At 46.3% G+C, this 21,565-nt stretch overlaps 1 protein-coding gene across 18 annotated transcripts in view; it reads right to left on the bottom strand.

Annotated features, from left to right (window-relative positions):
• Nucleotides 1–2,373: 2,373 nt before the first annotated feature.
• The window catches only part of LDB2 (LIM domain binding 2), a 393,372-nt gene continuing 374,180 nt past the window's right edge, over nucleotides 2,374–21,565 (bottom strand). For 3 of the 18 annotated variants that reach the window (XM_002709533.5, XM_089326972.1, XM_089326973.1), the window contains 3 exons: nucleotides 12,471–12,594; nucleotides 9,254–9,405; nucleotides 2,374–3,705 (listed from right to left, as the gene is read on the bottom strand). In XM_002709533.5, coding sequence (XP_002709579.3) covers nucleotides 3,475–3,705; nucleotides 9,254–9,405; nucleotides 12,471–12,594 — 507 coding nt within the window. In that variant the 3' untranslated portion in view covers nucleotides 2,374–3,474. Of the gene's footprint in view, nucleotides 3,948–6,556; nucleotides 6,700–9,253; nucleotides 9,406–12,470; nucleotides 12,595–21,565 lie in introns of all 18 variants that reach the window. The other 15 variants (XM_070068060.2, XM_070068059.2, XM_070068057.2 and 12 more) reach the window with 15 other exon arrangements.

The following is a 21,565-nucleotide window of genomic DNA, read 5'->3' on the forward strand; positions in this document are numbered from 1 at the left end:
GCCTCCTCTCTCTGTGTAACTCTGATTTTCAAATAAATAAATCTTTTAAGAAAAGAGTTTACCAATGATAATTTGACATGGAGAGGTGGGGCGGGAGACAAACTGCAAGTTCTCTTCCCAGTGCATTAGGGAGAAAGAAATAAGGTAGCGATTTCCCTATATTGCCTTTGGTTCTGTTGCTACCATCTACACATTTTCCTCAAAATGCTAATGTTCTAGGGAGGCAATGTGATGTGCCAGGGAAAAATAGAGTATGCAGTTAAGGGAGCTACTGATTCACATCCCATGGTGTCTGGGAGCGGGGGCAGTCACTTATTGGAGCTGACCCTGGGCCCATCCAGATGGCCTTCACAAACCAGCACATCCATTGGGCTGTGCAGCTGGCCTTCTCCTTGCAGACCTGCTGTCAGCTGATGGGAGCCCTCTTGCTCTGAAGGTGACGACCTCCTCCCACGTCCAGGATGGTCACACATCCTGGATGGGCCTAACCAATGACTGACAGACAGAGATGTGCAAAAGGCCAGCACAAGACGGGCGACTGTGCAAGGAGGTGACGGGTGCTACAAAACTCTCCTCCCAGTGCACCAGGCCCAGGAAAGACCTACTTGGTCAACAGTTTCTCTTGGCTTTTCCCCTTCCTCATCCTGCTTTTGCCACTTCCCTAGAGGTGTTTCTCCCTCTCCCTCTCCCACCAAGAACATCCCCATGATAAATCTTGTGCTGCTGAATGCCCATCTAAAGCTCTGCTGCTGGAATCCCAACCTAAGACACACGTCCTCCCACAGCTTCCCTTTCCAATCACCTCTTTCCAGAAATCAACACGTGTGCATGGTTCATCGCTGTCCTCCTGCATCTACCTCATCGGTGCAGAGTGGAACGATCTGAAGACAGTTCTTTAAATATAAAAGATACTCCAGGCCAGCGCCGCGGCTCAATAGACTAATCCTCCACCTAGTGGCGCCGGCACACCGGGTTCTAGTCCCGGTTGGAGCACTGGATTCTTTCCCGGTTGCCCCTCTTCCAGGCCAGCTCTCTGCTGTGGCCAGGGAGTGCAGTGGAGGATGGCCCAAGTGCTTGGGCCCTGCACCCCATGGGAGACCAGGAGAAGCACCTGGCTCCTGGCTTTGGAACAGCGTGGTGCGCCGCTGCACCGTGCCAGCCGTGGCAGCCATTGGAGGGTGAACCAACGGCAAAAGGAAGACCTTTCTCTCTGTCTCTCTCTCTCACTGTCCACTCTGCCTGTCAAAAAAAAAAAAAAAATACTACAGTGACCTTCCCATGCTCCATATGAGAACTCTTTTAGAAAAGATTATCAAGAGATACACTGAGTTTTAAAACTGGGAATACTCAGGTTCATGTCTTCTCTGTGGAGCTGTTGTGCTCATCAGCTGAAAGCATGCCCAGCGCCTTAGGCGGAGGTCTCCATGCAGAGCACACGCACTGTGTGAAAGCACCTGCCTCCCCTTGATTACAGTTCCAGGAGCACCACCCAGTCCTCATGGCCACGTCCTCGGCTGGCACAGCACAGCACAGCCCAGCACGGAGGAGGCACCCCTGAGTCTTCTCGGGGAACGGCAGTGAGCAAGGAGAGGAACATACTTTATGAAAGATGACATGGACGGCAGGACAGTTCTCCCACAGCCCTCTCCTGCCTTTGTCATCTGCAGTTCTCAAGAGTCACTGCAGCACCTGCTGGGAGAGCAACCTCCCGAGACACACGGGTGATGATCGGGCCTCCAGGGCTCTGATCTCATGGATGGAATTAGGCCATTGTTAGGAGTGGTCAGTTTTCCTGGGAGAAACTTCCTGAGGGAAGGGCTCTCCCCCACTTGCCTTTCCTTACACTCTTGTCTTCTCGCATGGGCGGACGCGGGTAAGAAGACTGCTGCTAGATGCCAGTGTTTTGACATTAGACTTTCCAGCTTCCAGGACGGTGAGAAATACATTTCTTCTGTTAGCAAATTATGCAGTCTGGGTTATTCTGCTGTAGCAGCACAGAATGGACTAAACACCCTCCAATGCTTTAGCCCCGTGTGGGGTGTGACCCGAGGCTAGAAAACCCAGAGTAGGCAGCTTCCTGGGATTTCTTACTGCAGGGCAAGACACAGTCCACCTTGTGTAGCTTTCCTCAGCCGTGTGGGATGGCTTCTGTGTCCCTTGCCACCTCCTTGTAGGTCATAAATCTGCTTCATGTAGCTTGTGTGTGAGTGTGTTCTGTACATTGAATTTGGCAGCCAGGGCACCGTGGACCTGGTTCCCACAGCTTTCATGATCCACTCCATTTGGAGACTGACCATAAAACCGAAGCCTAATCCTCATAAATATGTGCAGACTGCTATACATGTACACACACAAACAATCAGATTCCCTTGCTTTGGTTGTTAACACAGTTTATTATTGGCACACTTATCAGTAAAGCATACATAAAATACAGCTGTCTTGTAACACACAGAGCCACTGTGCCTTTACATGTGTGGAAGAACATATTAATATGCAAATGGAAAAATTAGTTATCTTAGAAAGTTTCACATAAATACACTGGAATTGCCCAAACAGAAAAGTCCCCGTAAAAGAACCAGGTGAACGCTTTACAAAATATTATACAAGAAATATACTATGAAAAGAAAGAACGATCAACTCAGATATGATAAAAACAAAGTTTCAGCTTTATGAAACTGCCCGCTAACTTAATGGATTACATGTCTTGAAATATTTGGATCAACAGCAACTTCATAAACGCATAAATGCTCAAGGGTCCAATTGTCCTTCTTTACATGACAATCTGCCTTTGTGTCCTTAGTGACAAAAAGACATTTCTTGTTTCAGCACTCGGGCTCAATTGACCCCACTCAGACTCAAGAACCAATCAACGTCACCTTGACCATAAGTTACCTGGCTGGGTCCTCTTCACTGTTGCCCAATGAAAGAAAATGCAAAGGAAAAAAATACATTTAAATTACTTCCCCAAAGCTGATTTTTTTTCTTTTCTTTTTTTACTGAAACAAGAAACTCTCAGATGCAAGTCAAAAAGCAGAAAATATTTTACAATATTAAAAAGTCATCTGCAGTTCGGTTCGGTTATGAACGAGATCCTGAGCACTGAGCACTGATGGACAGCATGGCCTTCGGTGGAAGCGCGGGAAGGAAGCTCAACACAAACACGAAGTCAAACCGTGCCAGGAGACACGCTAGCATTTTCTCTCCTTTCAGTACGATCAGTGCCAGCGTCTGTGTTACCTGTCAAGGCCTCCAAGGAAGGGTCATGGAAGCTTATTTGGAATGCTCCTCTCAATTAAAAAGGAAAAAAAAAAGGAAAGAAAGTCAGATCATTGTGGTTTAGAAATAAGTACTTGCTTGGAAAAGTTTTTAATCTCTCCTCCTTCCTCTCCTGTAAGTAAAGATCTGCGATATTGGGAGCACACCCCACGGGCCTATGGGTAGTGGGTTCTGGTGCCGACCGAATGACCGATGGTCTTATTGGGAAGCCTGGGGTGGGGGGTTTTCTGATTTGGTTTCTTGAGCGGCGGGAGGTTTATTGTTCCACGGGCTGTTGTTCCCCAGGGCGGGTGAATTGTTGAAGTCCTCCTCGTCGTCCAGGCCGTTGGCTGCATCATATTGCGTGTTTTCTAATCTAGTGATTAGCCTTTCGTCCTCGTCCCCAAACTCACCTCCCATCAGAGTTGGCTCTCCTACCACCATCACATCCTGTGAACAGCAGCTGACATTATTACAGGGAAACCTTGGGAGAGAGAAGCTCAGCTTAAAACAACAGTGGGAGGAGCTGGGGGATCTAGGACAGACAACGGGGTCAAGTCTCAATGTCGGGGGGCCGAGACGCATATGTGATTTCTACGGGAAATAAACATTGCCTCCTGATGTGTAACAACCACGCGAGTTTATGTCCTTAGTGCGCAGCCTGACACCGGAGAACGAGCAATGCTAGCAATCTGCAGAAATAAAAAAATGGATTTTTCAAAATTAAAAAAATCCACGCTTTGAACTTGCTGACACTGGGGACTTTGGAGAGGGCTGTGGAACCTTCTGCTGGGTGCTTTGCAATACCTCCAAGAATCCGCCACTTTCATCTCTGGCCTGAGAGCGGCTTAGGAAACTAGCGGCAAACGGGGACATGCGTAAGGTGCAATTCTGCGACATTCTCACAACTCATTCCAAATGGGATTTTCTCTGTCCCAAAGATGGTATACATTTTAATTGAAGACAGAATCTCTCTTTTTCTCTACTCAGCCAGGCCCTTTTATGCAGCCAATATCCTTGACATTCTGCTACTTAATTATGGTAATTAATTTAGGTAAAGTTTTCGATAAAAACAATGTTCACACTGATTTGACAATTTGCATAGCTAATTAAGTCATTAGCAAAAACCTGCTGATTGCCAACAAGCCCTGAATTTACCATCTGTTATTTCATGGTGCCTGTCACCTATCCCCACACAGGCAACCCTGCCACCAATCTGGGCAGTAAAGAGAACCAGTGTGTCCAGCTGGTGCCGTAAAAGGAAGATGAAGAGCACTAATTATAATTACATCGACGAAGCTGGTCGTCATCAGAAATGGAAGCAGGCGAGAAGAATCCCTCTAATCACTCCTCTAAGTACAAATTGTTCTTCCATGCAAACAAGGAAGCCACCTACTGGATCTGGGACACCTGAGGCGGCCACAGCTGGAGAGGCCCAGCGACCAGGGGAAAGGTGCACACTCTTGGGCATAGCTTTGGCCTCTCTGTTCAAAGGGGACACTTTGGGTGACGTGGGTTTGAAGCAGGACACCTACTGGGCAGATTCTTCTGTGCAGACTCTGAGCAAGATTCTACTTAAAAGCCCAGAGACTCCCAGAAAATGAGTAACTGCTATCACCCTCGAAGGCCAGAAAAAGCAGGACTGAGCTGGATGCAGCTGGAGGTGTGAGGGTGGATTTCCTCGTGAGGGAGGCTGACTCAACAGCTTTGATGGGCAGTGTAGCAGAACACTGCCTACGGTCAGGAGAAGGGCTAGGGGAGTCTCCAGGTACTTTCTAGAACTTTGGCAGTGCCCATTGGACAAACCCCTTAATTACCAGCTAGTCTACTTTGGGAAGGAAACCTTTGTTTTGTTTATTCATTTCCCTGCCTTGAATTAGGGGAGATAATTCATAGGTTTCCAACTCATGTCTTCTGACTTACTCACTCCAGGGCATGGATAAAAAATGGTTTTTAAGAGAAATGTCCCAAATGCAGCAAATGCCTACCAAGTGAATTGGTAAACACAGCAATGCAAGTACCTTAGGATACTGAGCTGGGTGCTTCCAAGAACATACGTATTAGGCAATGGAGAACCAGAAATGATGCTGACATGTGAGAAGACTCATGAGGGTGCTTCAGGTGAGATGTGCAAAACAGACACTGTCTTTGGCAAGAATGATGATAGAATTTTAGACAGAGGATGGCCACCACAGTGACGTGTGAAGGTTATTCGGTTAGTTGGGCAGTCGCCACAGGACTGCTGAAGGTGTTCTCAGATTACGAAATAGTGCCCCTCGGTTACACAGGCAAGTAGGAGACCACACTGATGATCGGGAACAAAGGAAGGTGGAAAGAGTCGGGCAAGATTGTCTGGAGCATGACATGAGCGCTCCTCTCATTTCATGCCTGTGCACAGCACCCTTCGAAGGGCTTGGAAAACACATGCATCAGGTGTCTTTGGCCAGGAGAAAGATGTTAGCACCCCCAGTGTGGCTCCATGTTAGTACTGGGACCCCAAGGTCAACAGAGAGGCTCAGAGAGTTGGAGGAGATAAGTGTGGTTTGAAAAAAGAGGAGAAAAATAAGAAGCAGATAACCTCAGCATATTAGAGAAAACCTCCCCAGCACTGCGGACGCATTCACCGTATTAGAAAGTAACAGTCATCTAAGGAAAGCACCATGAAAATAGTGGTTGAATCACTTCCAATGGGGCTAACACAGGCTTGTCATGTGTGCAATGAGTCTTTGTCCTAGAAGCAGCTGACAGATTCCCAGGCAGAGGGGCTTTTAATGATCTTAAACTTCAGGGGAATGTCATATTTGCTTTACTGATGACAAGATATCCTTAGAACATGATCGTGTGTGTGTGCGTGCGTGTGCAACTGTTATACGTAGGACTTCACGGGCACATGGAAACTTAAAGCCACTTACAAGACAATGCACCTGTTTCTATTTGGTTCTTCCAAAGCTCAGGACTAGGATAAAACTTTTGTGCTCTGGCAATCTTGGTTGTTCTTTGTTTTTTGCACACAAAACAAATGGAGACATGGTGCACACTCTGGGCCGCCTCTAGCTCGGGTGTCTTAGTAGCATGTCCCCCCACCTCCACGTCTTTAAGAATCTCCCCACCACTGGTGTGAGAGCATTTCCTTCCCACTGCTGTCCTGTGTGTCCCCCGGAAGGCAACAGGGATCCCCCCGAGAGCAGCCCTCGGTTGCCCACAAAGGTGACCTGGGTACCTCGGCTAGAAGCCTGGAGGTGCCACCAGCCTTTTCCCACTTTGTATTTTCTCACTAATCCCCCGTGCAAGGACCACCAACCTCTGAGGAGGACTGGAAGTGACTCCTTTCAGGGCCCCTCAATGCTTCTCCTTAAATTGGCCAGAAGGGGTCACTGCTGCTGAATGACACAGGTCTCCATCCCTCCCAGGGTTGAGGCTGCAGGTCGGGATCGCTCCTAGCCCCTGCTCATGGAGTGAGAAGCAGAAGCCAAGGATTAAACCCTACTCCTGTCCACACACACACTCTGCTGCCATGGCAGCTGCATGGGCCACGGCTGTGGTCATGGGAGCAGGCCACTAATGCCCACAATGGCAACTCTACTCCAGTAGTCAGCCCATGTGGATGGCTCATAGACAGTGCTGGAAGATGTGGCCGCTACAAGCCATCCCATGGTGATCATTCAACACCCACTCAACTTGAGAACACCTAAGAATTTGCAACACTTTCCCAACCTTGCTGTCTTCCTTGCCTCTCTGAGCCATCTGAGAGGCTCACTTGACTCAAAGAACCCTTACGGGGAAAGTGCTGAAATTCAGCTGTCACTTTCTACAGGGTCTCAGTTGTCACAACTTACTAAAAACCCTGGAAACAGGGATCCTTCACCAAAATGCAACTAGTGGTTTGGAGGACAGACACATAATGCAGCAAATTTTTTAACAAGTGCTCTTTAAAATAAAATTGAAATGACTCTGATGATACCACGCAAGGCAAAATATACATGTGGCCTGCCACCCTCAACTTCTATTCCTGTGGCAGGCATCACCAATGGATGACCTATGAAATCCAGTATAGGTCTTGGAATCCTTCTCCATGCTCTGCTTTATGGCAGGACAGAGGAGAGGAATCCTCTTTGCTATCCCTAGATGAAGCCGTGAGCTTTCCGGCTACAGGACCTGGGTCTTTTTGTTAAATTTTGATATTGCAAGTATCTGGAATCGTGTGTGGAGAATATAATAGGAGCTCAGAAAACATTTCATATTTGTTGAGCTGCTCAGAATTCCTTTTTTTCTTTCAAAACATATTTTTAAATTTTAATGTTTTAGTATATTCTTTTAATGGACACACAATGATTGTGCATATTTATCTGACCTGGGGATCTGAATTCTCGTATGTGCCCTTCAGTAGCAATTCCACAGCTCTTGAATTCTCTGGAAGACACTTTGTTCATTTGTTACAAGGAGCTAACAAATGTTAGTTTCCCAAACTCCAGAATTAAGAGAGTAAGTGGGCACTTTTTGGGCTGATTTATGTACATCAGACCATTCTTCCTATACATTTTCTGATTTAAACAGGAATGGGTTTAATTGTGATATTTCAATAAAGACACTCAATTTTTCTCCTTAGAGTTCCCCCTTGACCTTCAGGGGGTGATAAGTGTAAAGTTCAGTTCAGAAAACACAGGGCCATTTGAAGACTATTTTCATTACACAAGGACAGTGAGTCCTCTTGGGCTTAAGATGAAGATGGCACCTTCCCTAGCAAGCTGCCAGTCTCTCCAGAGCCCCTTCCTTCTGCTGAGGGGAATGGGGACCACGGCCCCTTTCTATGAAGGAGAGGAGGAGTCTCATTTGTCCAGGGGATTCTCGGGGAACGGATGGACTTGGTTTTGGCCACAGAGAACAGACCATTGGAAAGTGGGTGGGGGAAGACTGGAGAGGCACATTTAGAAGCGAATGGGAACTCCCTGTGCCAAAGGCTACTCTTACAGGGAGAGGGATGGAGCAGGACAAGAACGAAGGGTGAGGGCAATGGACCAAAGGGGAGGACAGAGCAAGATGGAGAAGGTAAAATGGTGTCGGTTGCTGGCAGTAAGTAAGAAGAAATAGGGTGCACTTCCGAAGATACTGTATCTGGAGGGTATCCATGAAGCAGCAAGAAAGTGCCAGGATTCACACAACAGGCAAGCACCTGGAGACAGGGTGACGTGACAGGGGTGGCAAAGAAGGAGGACCCACTAGGAAGTGTGGTGGTGGGGGAGGGACAGCAGATACTTAGGGGAGCAGGAGGACTTAAATGTATGACCTACTAGTGGGTCGGGGTTAGCAGAAAGGAAGGGAAGAGGCAGGAGGGACAGAGCTGGAGAAGAAACACTGGGGGAGAAGGAAAACCCTGTGGGGTGCATGCTAGTTGGCAGTTTCAGAGTTCAAGGAAGCCCCTGTCCAAGCGGCCTTTGGCAAGACCCAGAAATGAGAGCAGAAGGTGAAGGGACCACGAGAGCTGAGACGGAGCCCGGAGCTGAGCCTCCCCTGAGATAAGGAGCCGGGTAAAGGGAAATGGCGCGTGGCTGCTCCTTTGTAGTGGCTGCGAGTTAATGACCTGAACCCTAAACCTAGAGGGGACGCCCATGCTGGCACGGCCCAGGCAAATTACAATGCTGGGCCTGCGTGCCGGGGGCCAGCTTCCCGTGGGGCACCGAGTCTCCCACGCAGCCGCCACCAGGCAGGCTGTGATATTTTAATTAAACTTTCAGGGACTTAACTCCTGCCTGTGATGCTGACGGCTCTTTCATTCGGGCTCCACTGCAGCACCAACTCTGAATATTCCTTTCTAGCTCCCAAGTGGCAGGGGAAGGTCTCCATGACGGGGCTCATCCCTCCCCTCCCAGCCCCACCACTGCCTCCCCCACCTCCCACAGGCCCAGAGGCTTCTGCAGCTAACGGAGACTTTAACCCAGGCCCCTGGCATAGGAAGACAGGCAAAGGTAGATTTTAGTCCTAGAAGGAAAGCGAGACTTACAGGTACCTGACTGGACAGACTCAGGTTTGCCGCTGGGGTTTTCTTCTTGCTGCCGGTGCTGTTGGCCGTGTTCCCGGCGCTGCTGTTGGACGTGCTGCTGGTGGAGTTTTTCCTTTTTCTCCGTTTGGTTGTTGGTTGCCGTGTGGGTTCTGCTGCAATAGGCAAGAGGGGAGAGGGATCAGCTCCAGGGTGACCACCAGGATCTGATTTTGAGCAATGGACAGAGTAGGCTGTATACGTTCTTCCTCGTTTCTCGTAAACTCATAAAAAAGTAAATTGAGAACGCTGCTGACGTGAGCACAGAATGTGTGAAACTCTCTCCTTTTGTTTGTAGATGACTTTTCATCAATTGCTCTTTCTGCAGTGATTCCACACCTGTAATTCCCTGATCTATTTTAGCAGCACACCACAAGTGCCACTTGCATAATTGAACTTAACATATGATCACCTTTGGAAAATTTGGGAATTTTTCTCCCCTGGAACTGTCTTCTCCTAATAATAAAGGAAAGATTCTTGCAATCCCCTGGGAACCTCAGAGATGAGATAGAAGCCTAAACGTTAGAGAACCAGTGTGCAACAGCAGCCCCTACTGGCCCAGTGTCATACTGCAGCCTAGCTCTAGTATACCTTGACACTCTCAAATCAAAAGAAAAAGCCAGAGTTCTATCAGCCATGGATGAGTAGCTTAGGGATTCCCAGACTCAGTAGGAATATTCGTGGTTGGAACCCGGCTGTTCAATGAATGCCACTAATTCCAAAATTGCTGGGGAAAAGGGGTCAGCCTGGTATCATCTCTGTTTTAACAAAGGGAAGCTTCATTATCCTCTTCAAGAAAGGCCTATTCAGAAATAGAGAAAAACATTTTGGATCCAAAGGATGGATGGGGCAACAGCTTAGTGGAAATACGGGCACCCATGGAGGCATGCAGCAAGAGAATGTTTATTATGATGCACAGAGCATTATGCAATATCAGACACTATCCTTAACATCTCCAATACATTGACTACTTTATATTCTGACTGATTTATTAATCATGTGCTATTATTATAATCTTTGTTTTGTAAATCAGGCATTTTCAAAAGCCTTTCCCAGGCAGAAACTGAGTATGTTGGAAAGGGCAGGGAGGATCATGCTTTTTGCTAAGCATCTTTCAGGCCTGACTCTAATGGACAGGAGGCATGCCAAGGCCATGCTGGAACCAGCTGAGAGGGCCTTGGCATAGCTCCTTAAAATACCCCTGCAGCTTCCGAAGGAAACCGGGGACGAGTCCTCCTTCGTCCACAAAGCTAGCCCTGACTGTTGATGCGGGGTCAATGATTAAATGATACTGCTCGTTTTTATATATAATATATATCATAATGTTCCTACGTATCTCCCTTTTTCCATCATAAATACTTTGTCTCTGTACTCAAGATGTTCCCCCAAAGAGTCTACCATCCCTTTGGTGTGTGGGTACTTGTTCAGAGGGTGATGGAAGCAGGGAATAGAACTGTGTTGACCTGCAGTGTTGAGCGAGGAGCTGAGCAGGACCTCCTAGAGCCCAGCTGGCACCAGGTCTACCTTGACAACTATCTTCTTGACCTTCAGCATGAAACTCTGCTACTTTTTCTTGTACTTGTACCTTGCTCATGAAATTCGTGGTGAATGGATTACTCCCCTTGGCAGCAGGTAGCTATAGCAGTGAAACTATGAATTTTGGAGACATAAATGCCTTTTATGGGTGGCATGGTCTTCTCAGCTAGCCTTGAGACCAGCTTTGGCAAATGACTACCTGAGCCCTAGGTCTCTCACTATTCAATGGAGATTACAGTCCACATCTTGAAAGACTACTGTGAGAATCCAATGTTTTTGTTTTGTTTCATCCAGTGTATTACCCCCAATGCTTTTTAGAGCCTCAATATAGGATTATTGGATGAATGAATGATATATTAATTTTGTAGCCATGTGTTAAAAAATGTAGGTGCTCAAAGCATTTTGTAAGTGAATGGAGTATTTTTTCCCAAAAAAGCTTATTGATAGTGAAAGACAAATAAGGCCAAATGAAGAAGACTATAGAATGAGTTTGAAAAATAATATTCTGGGGGCCCGGCACTGTGGCGCAGCGGGTTAAAGCCTTGGCCTGAAGTGCCGGCATCTCATATGGGCATCAGTTCGAGTCCTGGCTGCTCCACTTCCAGTCCAGTTCTCTGCTATGGCTTGGGATAGCAGTAGAAGATGGCCCAAGTCCTTGGGCCCCTGCACCTATGTAGGAGACCCGGAGGAGGCTCCTGGCTCCTGGCTTCGAATTGCCACAGCTCCAACCATTGTGGCCATCTGGGAAGTGAACCAGAGGATGGAAGATCTCTCTCTCTGTCTCTACCTCTCTCTGTAACTCTGTCTTTCAAATAAATAAAATAAATCTTTAAATAATAATAATAATAATATTTTGAAAGTCTAAAGTTCTAGAATGGGGATTCAACCATTCCATGAACAATAGTGCTTATTTTCTCAGACCTCTAAAGATGTGCTTGGTTAAATGTGCTATCTTCATTTTATACAGTGCTCCTGGCCAACTACCAACAGCAAGTGACCACTGTGATTCAGAAGGCTATTTGCCTCATGTTAATAATTACTCTTTATAAAAATAATTTTTAGCGAATGGATACGTTTTGCTTTTATGATCAATGAGGCTCAACACGCGCCTGGGAGTGAAAATGTATTAGATAGAAAGACAATTAATGATGACTTGAAGCAGCAATTTCAGAAGCCCAGCAGGAGACTGTAGTGTCTAAACTGCAGTCTAGGGAAAGTGAAGGAAATGAAATCTTTTATGTATTCCCTTCATGGTCAGAGTGCCTTATGAGAGAAGATACGTTAAAAATAGAGCAAGCTTTATTATTCCCCCTCCTGTCCCACCCTCTGGTCCTGTGGAGCAACTACAGGGTCAGGAGACAGGAATCCCCAGTCTGAGCTCAGCTTTGCCTATGACCGCCTTGGTGGCTTTGAACAAATCATTTCACTTTCTTGGACTTCAGGTCCTAACTGGGCAAGCAAGGAGACTGTAGGTCATTCCTAAGGACATTTGTCTTTCATGCATTTAATGTCTCTGTGTCCCAAATCATGGTCACGAGATCCCTCATAAGTGACTTTTCCTATAAATGCTCATCATCTCCTTTGTTTTCATTCCCAGAAGACGCTTCTAGCAGGCATTTGGGAAGAGTAAAGAAGGAAGGTGTACCTGGCGGGGCCACCATCCGCTGCCACTTCTGAAACAAGCAGGTCTTGAGGCAGTCGCGGGGACTGAGGTTGTAGGTTTTGTGTCTGGACATCAGCTCCTGCATTGGCTCCAGTATTACACACAACTGCAAGGAGGGCAAAGGGATTGGCGTGTTGCTATTGGATAACATTAGCGACAATAATTAATGTTAACAGCTAGACTCTATTAGACAGCAAAAGGATCCTTTCCTTTTCTCTGCTGGTTGTGATTTTCTGTATTTAGGAGCGGGGGAAAGGAAATAATAGAACCATTGATTCTATCAATTTAATATTGTTTTATCAATGTGAACTACATCGTATATGTGAGTCACACACACACACACCCCTTCTGTGCCGAATGTGCAGTGGATACACCGAGCTCCATTCAGAAATCAAGGGCCCCTCTCTGGTTAATGAAAAACCATTCTCTTCTAAGGAGCACAGCGAGCTCTGATTTCTGCTCTGGCCTCTGGCTCCTGTTTTGTTTGTACAGCCACACACTGCGAGTGACAATGCCCGTGTATGCACATGATCCGGCAGTGAACTCCACCTTTTAAACTTTGGGAAAACACGGCCTGCTACAGGTACTTTTTGATCTTAATAAAGGCAGATGACAGATGCTATCTTAATTCATCCGCCTGTTTGTATCTTAGACATGCTGATATTGTCAATGACATATGCCCACACTCATTCTGTGGGGGAGGGTCCTCCGTGATGCTGCACACAGTCACCTCCTTGCCTCCTTTGGTTAGATTTTTCAGCTTGACTTTGGTTTATCTGAAGACAATGATTAATGAGTGAAACAAGAAGGTAAAACCATTCAGGATTGTCTTGGATTTTCTGAATTTCTTTTCAGGGAGAAGCTTATCAGAATACCAATGCATTGAGAGGACAGGGACCATCATCTGGAGTGATACATCACTCACTGTTGCAATTAGAGTGCTACAAATATTGGCAATGCACTTGCCCTTGTGAACAAGCCTCACTTGATTATGAAAGACATACATGCTGTCTCCAGCTTCAACAGCTGCCTTCCTTGCTGCCCTTCCCTTAGCCATCCCACACTGCATTTTGTCCACTCAACTTCCTCATTTTAGACTTCTTTCCTCCTTTGTCCTGGCTGATGCCCACTCATTCTTGGAGATACAGCTCCTTTTCCTGTTATACCTCCTCCCAGGTGTGTGCCTGTTTACCATGTTCCCTAGCACCCAGCCCTCTCTGCTCTACAGGCATCCTTAATTCGTGCTTTGTAACTATTCGCTTCCAAGGCCATCTTTTCCAGGAATGCTAAAATGATGCCTTTGGTTTGTGTTCCTAGGTCTGGCTCAAATGAGTGGTTACATTTCAGGAGTTATTCCTAGAAAGGCCAGAGGATCTTTCCAGGCTGATGCTCCTCAAAGTGTGTTCTAAAAAACACCACTCTCAGGAGCAAATGGCCTGGGAAAGGTGCACACTTGCAGGCTCCGCCTCTTCCGTTCTACTGGATCTGGAAATGAAGTCCTGAATCTATGCTTTTAAAAACCACACCCTACAGAACTCTGATGGACCCTTCTGGTATTGGAGGTCCACTGTCCTACAGACTGTGGGCTTTAAAATGGAACATAGGAACAGCAAGCCGAGCACAAACTGCCAGCCCCTGCTAGCTCCCAGCCCCTTCTCACTCTTTCACGTTCCCTTTCTGCCTTCTGAAGGCTGAGCACGGCCATCTTCATCTGGAATGGTTCTTCACCCCTTTTTACCTATCAGTGACCTCCATTTGCTGAAACTACTAGCCCCATTCAAGGGTCCACTGTAATTTTCTTCCCCTGGCATTTTCTCTGGGTGAAGAGAGCGAGACTCCAAACCGTGGACAACACAGTATAATGTGCACAGCAGAGACAAAGCCGCCCAATTCTGCGGGCCATCCCAGAGAATCCAGTAGAGTAATGCGACCTGGATTCATTACAATGGATCTTCAGTCTTCTACATCTCCTTGCTTACTTTGCAGTCCTGTTTGAAATCTGAAATACCAGTAAGGAAAAACCTGTGACACAGGCAGGATTACTGTCCAATTGACTCCACATTCCAACATGGTGGAGCTCTACATGTGTATCTCCTAATAAGAACTCCTCCCTGGAAATGCATGCTTGTGCGTATTACACACAACCTCACTGCCTGTCCCAAGCACTGTTGCTCCCTAGGCCGGATGACTGAATGATGCTACAATCATTTCTGCAAGTAGAACTGGGAATGGATCATCCTGCAGAGAAAGAAGTAGCACTGGTAGCTCAGACAGGCTCAGAAGATGTCGCATCTATTACTATGTGACGATAGTAAGAAAAACTGTCAGACAACATCTAAGGACTGGGAAATATCTTTAAATAGGAAGTTAAAAATGGTTTTCCAAATATTTCCCTTAAGTTCATTTCCCCTTCATTGTTAATCAACATACTCTGGATATACACACATACAGTGAGGGTGGAATGGGGGAGTAGGCAGTGAAGCAGGGGGCCCCTCAATCTGAGAGGTCTGGGTATGAACTTGGACCCTGTTGCAAGGTGTGTATTGTTGGGTGAACTGTTTAATAAACCACGGTCTCAGTTTCATTTGCCAAACAATACCCGTCTTGTATACTGATGTGCAACCTTGAGCTATGGCTCACGCCTATGAGTTCAACAGTCTGTATGTATTATGACTATGTATGAGAAAACACAGAACAGGTAGCAGAACAAGTCACATTCTTATTTCTTGAAATCCTTTATTGGGCTTCCTTCTAAGTGTCAGGCATTCTGCTTAGGTGCAGCAGACACAAAGAGAATTCTACCCCTTCCAAAGTGCGGAAAGCATATGAAGAAGCCACCATGTGTTCCCAGTTCAAGCATCCCAGGAAATCCCACCCTGCCCAAGTGCATGATTTTCATTATTTGACAAGTTAGATGGCAAAGACGCCCTGCTTGGATCAAGAGAAAATGATGAGCATCAAACAGGCTACAGAATGGGAGAGTCACATTTATTATCAGAAGCCACCAGCTTTGGGTCTCTTTTTAACAGTGTCCTTTTTCTCCGCATTTGGGCAACATTTTTTTAGGTATGAATCCTCCAAATGTATCTCTTCCCCTTTAATTTAAAAATGTCTTCCCAGCACTGTAACTCACCCCAAAGGATCATGCTTCTCTGAATGCTAATTGAGAATCCCCAAGGCCATTTTTCTTCCAGTCCTGTGTTCCTGGGCTGGAAAGGGCCCTCCCCTTATTCATGTATGCAGATGAGGCTTCCTCCCTAGCTGCCTGGGTTGCAGAGGCATTGCCGGGCTGTGTGCTGTAGGTGGCAGAAATGGCTCAGACAAGAGCCAGGTCTTCTCCGGTGGCCAGCCAGTGCGTCTAAGCGACAGCAGCAGCCTGGGGCATTATGAAATGAAATCAGGAAGATGGCTAGGGGAGTGGGTTTCTGCAGTTGCTGGCCAAATTCTTATGGAGCTGTGATTTTTGCTCTCCCTGAGGTCTCAGACACTCTTGAGAATCTGGGGAGGACTCTGCAGCCTGTCTTTCAAATTTTACACAAAATTCCTGGATGGTGATGAATCTGTAGCCCCATTTGTTGACTTTAGGCAGAGCCTTCTGTTTGTAGTAAGTATGGACAAGGCTACAATATAAATGTTTCTTTCCTATCTCTCTCTTTCTTTCTCTCTCTGACTTACACACACACACACACACACACACACACACACACGACTCAAATGCACACTGATAGAACTGAGCACAATAATGCAGGGTCCTTTGATTTTCATGAACCATTTTTACCTGCACCGTTGGGTCTGCAACAAAGTTCCCAGTGGATCAGTCCCTCTGCCTGAAAAGCAAGACATCAGCCAGCCTGTCTGAGCGTGTGTGGCTGCCTGTATGCAGGGCTGCGGCTTTGCCTGGTCTCCTCCCACAGTGGTACTGGAGAATACTGTGAGGAATCCCACATGCCCTGGAAGTGGCAGGAGCCAGCAAGACCCAAGAGCTCTCTTAGAATAGGAATCCTCAAAACATGTGGTCTCTGCCAAATCCAGTTAGGATCTCAAAGAAAGCCACTGCTCAGCCTGAAAGAGAATCAAGGTCCCCTTTTTTGCACACTAATGCCAGTGTTAAGGTTCCCTATGCTTCTGACTTTATTTCCTGTGGCTCCAGCCCCAACAGTGATCCTTGGTATGGATTTTTGTAATCATGGCAGGGACTTTTGAATGAGTGGTTGGAAGGATGGATGGACAGATAATATATAGCTTGGCCAGAATTATAGCAAGGGGTCATTTGTTAAAGGAGACAAATTAGGCATGGTCCTGTGGTCTTACAAGTAGTCAATCTGTTCTTGATAAATAACTGATTGACTCTTTTGTGCAGAAGGCTTAGCCCATGTGTGTATGTATGTCCTGGCCAGGCAGGAAGACCTTAGCTCTACGGGAGTCCCTGCTTTTCCGTACCAACAGAGGGCACCTTGCCTTTTTTTTTTTTTTTTTTTTGAAAGGTAGAGTTAGTGAGAGAGACACAGACAGAGAGAAAGGTCTTCCTTCTGTTGGTTCACCCCGCAAAGAGCCTAGTGAGCCGCAGCGCCGGCAAGGACACCTTGCTTTTGCTTTGTTTCTCATCTGAGGACTCTCCTAAAGAAATCCGACCTCTTTGACTATAAACTCACACACATTCTTCTGACACATTCCATCTCGCCAGCTGCCGGAGTAGCTGGTGCTTCTCAGAGCTGGCTCTGGACTACACAAGCTGATGTCCTGGTGGCCTTTGCTTAGACTCCATCCTAGCCTCTGCCAGCTGCCAACACTTTAATCTCATCTGTTCAGAATGATGTCCTCTGAACTTGAACTGCCTACTCTTTGTACTCAGGTCTGTTCAGGGATGCCAGGTGGACCCCTTGCTTGGGCTTTGGCTCATGCTATTTTTTCTAGTCTCTAAGGCAGCTCCTGCCAGGGGCCAAACCCAGCCATGCTTACATATTGTCTACAGCTGTATTTGTGCTGCAGCAACATTGAGTAGTTGGACTGAGTCCATATAGCCACAAGCCCCCAAATATTTACTATCTTGCCCTTCACAGAGTTTGCTGAGCCTTGATCTAAACCAGTACTGTTCTGAGGAGCCAGGCTGCAAATGTTGGTTATGACTCTGACGGGAGAAGACGCTCGAGGCAGAACAAGTTCAAGTCACTGCTTCCTCGAGAAAAGTTTTACATAACAAAAAGATAAAAAGTCAGATGAACCAAGTAGTATGTCCAGTAGATATAGCTGAGTTACATTCTGGAAAAATCTCCTTATGTTGTGCATCAGTAGGAGCTTGAAGGGGGGGAGCTGGTCTGTAAGCCACAGCTTGTTCCCTCCAACCTGAATCCCTGGGGTCCCTCAGAGGCCAGCTCAAATCCCACAGCTGGAGCTGACCACCCCAGCCTGCCAGGAGCCCCTTGGCTTCCATAGCACTCATTACTGATCGCTGTGCATCCAAATGTTTATATTGGCACTGGGCGTTTTCTTGTGGACTTGTTCATCTCTCCTCTATGGCAAGCTGTGTTTTACTTTCCTCTCCTTATTTAACACAACATTAGGTATACTGAAATATTTGTTGAGTCATATCTTCATAGCCGTGGAGTACCTAGTCTGTGTCTGTCCATGGAATATGGACCTTACATAGATCCTTAACCCTCATTGCCTTCTGGTCCAGTTTTACAGTTGAGGAAATTCATACCCAACGACAGTAAGCCTCCCTGAATTGATATTGAAGAGTGTGATTCTTACAATATATCCTAGGTACTGTAGTTATCTGAAAGACAGAGAAGAGGCTCAGTCAAGTTCCTCTGATGCCAATTCTGTGCTACTAACTCTTAACTGCTCTGTCGTCCACCTGTCTGGACAGAAGTGGCTTACATTGCTCCTAAGGTGCCAAATGCGAAGCTTTCCACTGTCATTGTGTTGCTTCTTGCGTGACACACTGATCTGCAATTGGGTGTTGGGTTCAAGACCCCAACTCTGTCTTTTATTACCTGTGTGTTCTTGGCCAAGAATTTCAGTCTCTCTGAATCTCAGTTTTCTCATCTGTGAGTTGGGGGTAATGATACTTATCTCTGATGGTTTGAAACCATGCCTATAATCTTTTCATTTCAAGTCTGGAATAAGATCAGTGCTCAAAAGACGGACACTGTGACTATGAAGAATGTTGGTTGCGTCCACCATCCAGCAGCTCTGACTCAGGAGACCAGTGTGGGATAGTGTTGGAATGCCACCTGGTGAAGCACATCACATGGTTTCCCTGATACACAGGGATCACTAGATACAATGTACTAAGGAAATCAGGTGGAGATCAGGCCAACGGTACAAGGTGTTCTGGTAGCTAATATCTCTAATTATAACCCAAGTGTTCACATCTACAGAGTTCTTTCCTTTCCCCCAGTCATTTACTCCTCTAGCAAAACCCGAATTAGAAAGGTATTAGAGGGTAGGAGTGATTACAAAGCAAACCGTTAGTAAGGGTAACTCAAAAACACATTATGAAAAAAGATCCTACATTAAGCTGATAGAGAAAGAGAACATATAGTAAAATGGTGGAGTCCAGACACCATCCTAGGCTCTAGCCCCTGCCGCCATTGCTGGAAGCCAGGTTGCCACATGGTCCAAGCACGGGTGTCAGCCCCACCCCCATCCTAATGGGATTCGCTGCTCCTACTTCCCTGCCTGCCCGCCCTACATGATGTCACAGTGGAAAACTCCGCACCTGGCCTCCTGTGATAGGTTGAAGTCAGAACACAGGTACACTAAAAATATTGTGTACATTTATCTTCAGGGTATGTCTGTATGTCTCCAGGTTATATAGGAAACACAAATGAATTTCATGCTCAGATTTGGGCCCCATCAGCAACATATCTTCTTATTTATATGCAAATATCCCAAAACTGAAAAGAAATCTGAAGCCCAAAGCATTTTTGCCTTCCAGGATTTCAGATCAGGGACACTGAACCTATGCATATTCCTCTGTACACAGAAATCGGATCTTGGGGATACAAAGTTTCAAAAGGCAAAGGTTTAAAAGGACCTGTTCCTGAACACGTGGCTCTCTTTCTCTCCATCTCCTGATTTCTCTGTCTCTCTCTCTGTCTTGATTTCTCTCTCGCTCGCTCTCTCTTATACTCTCCTTTTCCCTATTTTCCTTCTTCACCCCTTTCCTCCAGTCTGTTGGGTTTCCCCCAATAAATACTTTCCCTTAAAAAAATAAAAAAAAAGAAAAAGATAACATATGGACCGTAAGAGAAAAATCAAAACAAATTAAAATAAAAAAAAATCCTCACCCAAAGGCAGAGAAGAGTGAATGAGAGGCATCTACATCCCCAAACCCAGTCTGCTGTGAGAGAAAAACCAAGAGAGAAAGATGAAATACTTTCCCTTGGAAGCTAAGCAATCCCGCAGCACCAGGTCATGATTTGGGTTTTATTTCCTGATAGGATTAAGCGGAGACTGGCTGTCAAATTCAAAGCATCTTCCCTTTATTTGAAGATTCAACAAGGGGAGGCTTTTTGTTTTCTGAATTGTTTTGCAAATCAGTTACTCATGGAAGTTACCTCATTGCATCCACTCAGAGACATGGCAGGGGTAGGGAGTGGAGCGGGTAGGGAGTGGTGCTCTGTTTTCAGAGAGAGGGGGTGGCAGAAGCCAGGAGCCGGTTCACCACGCAGCAGATGTCACTCTGGTCTCGAAGGCACCATGGTTCTTCCAGAGTGAGCAGCCTGCATCTATTGCTTGGTCTTGTTGTTGGGGATGCCAACACATGACCACGGAGACCACTGACTGCTTCTCTAACAAGCCAAGGGAGAAGTGCTCGGGCTGTTTTCCCGAGCTTCGCTGCCACATCGGACTAGCCAAGTTTGGATGGCAACAGTGGTGAACTGATCAGGTAACTAGGAGAAACAAGAAAGTCTATTTAAAGTCCTTACCTGAGTCTTAGCACACGGAAACTGCTCTCTATGGGTTTATTACAATTGTGATATAACTAAACCACGGAGGGCTGGACTTCACAGAAGCCATTTTGCAACATGTCAGGACACAGCTGACTTGGATAGATTCTCCCTGCCCTATACGGGAGTCTATAAGTTAAGCACCGCAAACCCGAATCCACAATCCCCCAAACCTTCATGAGCACTGACATGATGTCACAGTGGAAAACTCCACACCTGGCCTCCTGTGATAGGTTGAAGTCAGAACACAGGTACACTAAAAATATTGTGTACATTTATCTTCAGGGTATGTCTGTATGTCTCCAGGTTATATAGGAAACATAAATGAATTTCATGCTCAGATTTGGGCCCCATCAGCAATATATCTTCTTATTTATTTGCAAATATCCCCAAATTGAAATGAAATCTGAAGCCCAAAGCATTTCTGCCCTCAAGGATTTTAGATCAGGGATACTGAACCTATGTACATTCATCTGTACACAGAAATCGGGTCTTGGGGATACAACAGACACAATGTTCACTAAATAACTTGCTCTGATCATCCGGCAATTGCCTTAGGGTTTCCAGCCCTGTGTTCTGCCAGCATCTCCAAGCTCTGGGGCACAGCCTTGATGCTTGCAGAGGAAGACTGAACTCCCTGCAGTCAATAACACAGGGAGATCTGTCTGTCTCCCTGAGGGGTTGTGCACATTCCAGACAAATGTGAAGCCTTCTCAGTGACCAGCTGTGCCTTCAGCTGAGCCAGGCCATTGCAAACAAAAACGAAGGCTGGTGGCTCAGGGTTCTCCCAGGTCGTCTCTGGAAGATACTGTCCCTTTTACATCTGTTACAGCATCACCCAGTTTTCGCAGGAGAAACAGAACTAACAGAATATGTGCATGGATGGGTAGATTCATTTATTTTCAGGAATAAGGGCTACCACATCCCAAAATCCATGGTTTCTGTGGTGGCCTGGAAACTCAAATAGGAGATAATACGGCAGCCTTGAGGTGGATTTGCCTTTTCTCTGAGAAACCTCAGATTTTCCTCCTAAAATCTTCAACAGATTGGACAATGCACACTTTAATAAGTTGCTTAAAGTCAACTGATTACAGATGCTAACCGCATCTGCAAAATACC

The sequence above is a fragment of the Oryctolagus cuniculus genome, chromosome 2 (genome assembly GCF_051225735.1).
Source record: "Oryctolagus cuniculus isolate XC-2025 breed Fujian yellow rabbit chromosome 2, ASM5122573v1, whole genome shotgun sequence".
In the NCBI taxonomy this organism is placed as follows: Eukaryota; Metazoa; Chordata; class Mammalia; order Lagomorpha; family Leporidae; genus Oryctolagus; species Oryctolagus cuniculus.